This window comes from Pinus tabuliformis, chromosome 2_2 (assembly GCF_031772625.1).
Source record: "Pinus tabuliformis cultivar Carrire ecotype Pingquan chromosome 2_2, CPIR1, whole genome shotgun sequence".
Lineage (NCBI taxonomy): Eukaryota > Viridiplantae > Streptophyta > Pinopsida > Pinales > Pinaceae > Pinus > Pinus tabuliformis.
Window position 1 is genome coordinate 76,036,875 of NC_142300.1, and position 6,099 is coordinate 76,042,973.

General features: G+C 36.3%; 1 protein-coding gene across 1 annotated transcript; it reads right to left on the reverse strand.

Moving 5' to 3' along the window:
* Window positions 1–3,517: 3,517 nt before the first annotated feature.
* On the reverse strand, window positions 3,518–4,501 carry LOC149191517 (uncharacterized). Its single transcript, XM_089406669.1, has one exon. It carries the CDS (start codon window positions 4,499–4,501, stop codon window positions 3,518–3,520), a length of 984 nt encoding a protein of 327 aa, XP_089262795.1.
* Window positions 4,502–6,099: the final 1,598 nt, after the last annotated feature.

Here is a 6,099-nt window from a genome sequence, read left to right on the forward strand (position 1 = left end):
ATCTCAGTAGGAATATAACTCAAACTTACTCAAACCTAACCAAAAATAACAAAATGACACTAATGAAATGATTTTACCTCATGTTAGGGTCTTGGCAGGTTTAGGATAGTGATGGTGATGGAGAGGTAGGTGAAGGAGTACTTTCTTTGACAAAAATGGGCAAAAATAGAGGTGATAAGTGTAAAATTCGGGAAAAACAAGGCACCAACAATAAACCTAAGGGAATAATATGAAACCTAGGAATATGAACCCTTAGATTAATAAACCCAAGGTATATAAACCCTAAGATAAATATTCTAAAACCTAAAATAAACATGGTTGGTGTTGCTTAACCATGGTTGATTTCCATATTGAGACAATATTTGTCATAATGAAACGTTGGACCATGGTTGATTTTCATATTAAGACAATCTTTGTCACAATGCTATGTTGGGCCATGGTTGACTATGGTTAATTTTCATATTTAGACAATCATTGTTACAATGCGACATTTGACCATGGTTGGCCATGATTGATATTATAAACCCAAGGTAATAATAAACCCAAGGGATTGATATTAGAAACCCAAGGGAATAATATTAAACCCAAGGGTCTAATATTATAAACCCAAGGTACAGAAACCCTAAGATAAAGATTATAAACACTAAAATAAACATGGTTGACCATGGTCGATTTTCATACTGAGACAATCATTGTCACAACGCAATGTTGGACCATGGTTGACCATGCCTAACTGTGGTTGATTTTCATATCAAGGCAATCTTTGTCACAATGCGACATTGGACCATGGTTGACCATGTTTAATTTTTTTAAACATGGTAGAACATGGTTGATCAAGGTTGAGCATGTTTGACCAAGGTTGACCATGTTTGACTATGGTTAATCATTGTTGACCATGATTATCATATTGAGACAATATTTATCATAATGTGACATGGGACCAAGGTTGAGACAATGATTGATTTTCATATTGAGACAATCTTTGTCACAATGCGACGTTGGACCATGGCTCACCATGATTAACTATGGTTGACCACATTGATTTTATAAAATATGGTTGACCATGATTATATTTATAAAACATGGTTAACTATGGTTGGCCATGATCAATATTATAAACCCAAGGGAATAATAAACCCTAGGAATAATACTAAAAAACCCAAGGGATTATAAACTTAAGGGAATAATATTAAACCCTAGGAATATGAACCCTTAGATTAATAAACCCAAGTGATTGATATTATAAATCCAAGGGAATAATAACCTAAGGGATAAAAATTATAAGCCAGAGGTATATAAACCCTAAGATAAATATTATAAACCCTAAAATAAACATGGTTGACAATGTTCGACGATGGTTGATTTCCATATTGAGACAATCCTTGTCAAGATGCAACGTTAGACCATGGTTGGCCATGCTTGACCATGATTTATTTTCATATCGAGAAATTCTTTGTCACCATGCAACGTTGGACCGTGGTTGATTTTCATATTGAACTATTGTCACATTGCGACATTCGACCATGGTTAACCATGGTTGACTATGGTTGGCTATGATCGACCATGGTTGAACATGATTGGCTAGGATTGGCCATGGTTTACCATGATTGATATTATAAACCGAAGGGAATAACAAACCCAAGGGATTAATACTAAAACCCCAAGGGATTTTGAACCCAAGGGACTAATATTAAACCCTAATATTATAAACCCAAGGCATATAAACCCTAAGAGAACATGGTTGACCAAGGTTGACCATGATTGACCATGGTTGACCATGATTATCATATTGAGACAATATTTGTCATAATGCGACATTGGACCATGGTTGAGACAATCATTGATTTTCATATTGAGACAATCTTTGTCACAATGTGACGTTGGAACATGATTGACCATGATTGATTTTATAAAATATGGTTGACGATAGTTGACCATGATTGAATTTATAAAACATGGTCGACCATGATTGATATTATAAACCAAAGGGAATAATAAACCCTAGGGATTAATACTAAAAACATAATATACTATAAACTTAAGTGAATAATATTAAACCCTAGGAATATGAACCTTTGGATTAATAAACCCAAGGGAATAATAAACCCAAAGGATAAAAATTATAAACCCTAGGTATATAAACCCTAAAATAAACATGATTTCCCATGGTTGATTACCATATTGAGACAATCCTTGTTACAATGTGACGTTGGACCATGCTTGAGCATTATAAACCCTTGAATTAATATCATAAACCCTAAGATTAACATTATAGTAACATTTTTTAATACTTGAGCATCTTGTTAATCTCTCCTTTTTTGAAAACTCCTAAATCTTTAAAGATATCCAACATTAATTGTACAACAAATTCTCTTTGGGTGAAAAATTCAAGATAATACTTTTACCTTTTACCTTTACTCTACGATAAAAATACTTAAAATATTTATGTTCCAATTTCATGTTTTCCTATTATGAAAAATTAACTTAATATTATAACTTTAATTAATTTTGAATTTTCTCTTCATCTTCACTTATTATTAATTTTTTAATTAATTAAAAAACCAATTTTCCTTAATAAATTAATTAATTACTTAAAAAATTAATAAAATAAATTATTATTATCTATATTTCGATTTTATAATCTAAAAAATTTAAATTCCATTCAATTTTAAACTCCTAACTTTTTAAAACAACATTTTATTTAAAAAATCTAAGAAATTAAAGTTTGCAATTGCTCCATGAAACTTGGATAATATCGAGTGTACTTTTCTCAACTTACGGATGTAGACTTTCGATATATATATATATATTTTTTATTTCATGTGAGAGAAATATTTTTCTTATTCTAAAACGTTCCGTCCTTGTGATTTCATTACACAAAAATGATATAAATATACAAAACTTTATATTAATATATAAAATTATACATCTTTATAAATAAAATTGGGTAACCATATATTTTTATCATTCATAATAAAATTTGTTTAAAAATTAATCGATGTTACACATATATAATTATAGGGAAAAAAATTAAACATAGTGAATTTAAATTATATAAATAATTGCATCTTCTCAAATCTATTAGTCTTTAAAAATAATTTCTTCGGAAATCCGACTTTGTTAAAGCGTTCTATCGGTTTCGATGATTCAAATGATAATGATATGTCGTCTATCTGTTAAAATATAAAAAGAAAAGATATTTTTTTTTAGTATTTTAAGATAATCAGAGTTATATTTTAATATTTTGAAGTAATTTTTTTCCGTGGAAAAAGTTGTAATTTTTTATTAATAAGAAATTGCATTTTGTAGATGCAGAGCATATTCATATGATAAGTTGTACTTGACAATTTAAAATTAGAAACTGTTATCCCACAAAGGTGGAGTTGTTCAAAAATTTAGCATTTGAGAATGCTGTAGTACTCTTCAGAGAGACTATTACTGAAATAAAACATAAGAATTGTATGAATAATGACATATGATCATTTAGTTAAGAGTCGAATCCAAAAAGAAAAACTGTTTATGCTCCAGGTTCTATAAATGGCCTGTGATAGTACTGGTAAGAGTTGTCGTCTCGTTCCTCCTGAATCAACCAAGAAGCATCGTCCCTGTGCGCTGCTTCCTTGGATAGGTGGTCAACAACTGTGTTGCGTTCCCTATAGATGTGGCGGCAAGAGGAGGAGTCAAAATTTGATTTGAGTCTATGAGTTTCATCCAGAATATGTTTTAGAGAGCATGCATTGCATTGAGATTTTTTGTTAATCCAGTTGCATATTAATTGAGAGTCACCAGATAGTTGTAAATGTAAACAGTGTTTGATCAATGCATAATGTATGAGGTTTTTGGCTGCGAGGAGTTCAACATAGTTGTTGGTCCCCCTGCCCAGCCCCATTTGTATTCTGAAGGTGTGGGATTCAGATAGATGGAGGATTGCACCCCCTCCATAGTCTGTCTCCTTGGCTAACCCATTGAAATAAGCCCATGGCTGGGTTGTATTGATGGCTTCCGGTGTTATGTTCCTATGGACCGGCTGGGTGCCCTCATCGGGTATGGAGCTGTACTTAGCTAGGATTCTGGAAGAAATGGAGGGCCAGTGAGGGTCTTTTTGCTGGAAGATAGATTGATTTATGGCAATCCAGATGGCCCAACATATGAGGAGAGGGATATTCTTCTCTTTATCAGAAGCAGATTGCCACCAACAGTTCCATGAGTCTGCGAAATTTGTGCCCTGCCATCTTTGAGAGGAGGAGAGAGAACTGAGGAGGTCGTTCCAAAGATCTTGAGTGCAGGGGCAATGGAGGAAGAGATGGTCCGTGTCTTTACTACCACTCTTGCAAAAGTAACACCAGAACGGGCCTGAGAAGGATCTTTTCATCAGGTTGGCTCCAGTCGGGACCTTGTTCCGGAGGATGGACCACATAAGTAATTTCGATCGAGGGGCCGCCTTCAGCTTCCACAAATGCTTCCACCATTGCTCCAAGGATGGTGGCTTGTGATGCTCCATCAACACCTGGTAGCCTATCTTGGGGGAGTATACTCCGTGTTTAGCAAAATGCCCAAATAAGCTCATCATCTCCCTTAGTTATTCTTATATGGGCCTCAGTAAAAGCTTTTGTGAAATCCCTCCACTCCTGTTGCCAGCAGTGCAGTATATTTAGATCATGTACTATTTTCCAGGCCTGCTGAAACAGAGAGGAGTGTACCTCATCAACAATATGGCTGATATTCGATATGCCTTGGTCCAGAAGGTGGGCTCTCAGCCCCTCAGATAGCCAGTGAGCATTGCCGCACCCCACCCAGGGGTCTAAGCCTATCTGCACCTGTGATCCAGACCAGATCCTCCATGTCAGACCATTTCGAAGAAGTTCCTTGGTGCTGATGACTGCCTTCCAAATAATGGAGATGTTGGCATTGTTCCTGTGATCTTGCCTGATCCAATCATACGCATTAGAGGGGGATATATACTTGGATACATCCACCTTCGTCCAAAGACTATGGTTGTTAAGTAATTTCCATCCTAACTTTGCTGCCAATGCCTTTGAGAAAATATCCAGCCACTTGATACCCCAGCTTCGCCAACCCTTCGGTAGAGCTAAAGACTCCCAGCTTGTCCAAGCAAAAATTATCCCTATCTGTTTCCCTTTCCACAAGAACCGGCAGCATATGTTTTGTAGTTGAGCCAGAATGCCTCGAGGTATCCATGCTAGCGTCATCCAATAAACCGGGGTTGCTTCCAGGACAGCCTTAATGAGGACCAGCCTCCCCGCTCTGGATAGGTATTTGTGATACCATATATTAAGTCTCCTCTCAACTTTTGAAATGAGCCACGTCCAATCTGCAATTTTGTATCCGTGAGGTTTTAGCCTGTACCCAAGATACCTCAGTCCTTCTTCGAGGGTAACTTCTGCAAATGCAAATCTCCGGAGAGCAAAGTATAGCTCGTGTTGAGAGCAACCTATAGCAATGATAGTGGATTTTGCCTCGTTTAAGACCATACCAGTAGCTTTTAAAAAATTTCCAGAGAGCGGTGGAAGGAAGTGATGTCACCGATTCCTCCGTTAAGGAAGACAAGCACATCATCCACAAATAATAAATGGGTGAGGATGCAAGCTTCAGTGATTTTGATTCCCCTTATTCGCCCTTGTTTGTGATCATCTCCGATAACTCTGCTGAGGCCCTCCATAATAAGTAAAAAGAGTAGAGGAGAAAGAGGGCATCCTTGCCTCAGTGCTCTTTCTGCATGAAAGAAAGGGGAGGTAGAGCCATTAATCATCACACTAAAAGATACATCTGTAATGCACCACATGATCCACTTGATGAAGGTGAAGGGGAACCCTAGATGGGTTAACAAGATGTGAATGTAGAGCCAGTTGACTCTGTCAAAAGCTTTGGAAAGGTCAATTTTCAAAATCATTCCTTTGAGAATTTTGGTCTAAACAGAGTGAAGGAGTTCCTGAGCCATGCCAACGGCCTCGTGGATTTGTCTGTTCTGTAAAAAGGCAAACTGTTCAGGGGAAATATGCGAAGACAGGACAGGCTTAAGGCGGTTGGTGATGATTTTTTCAATAATCTTGTATATGCAGTTGCATAAGGAGATAGGCA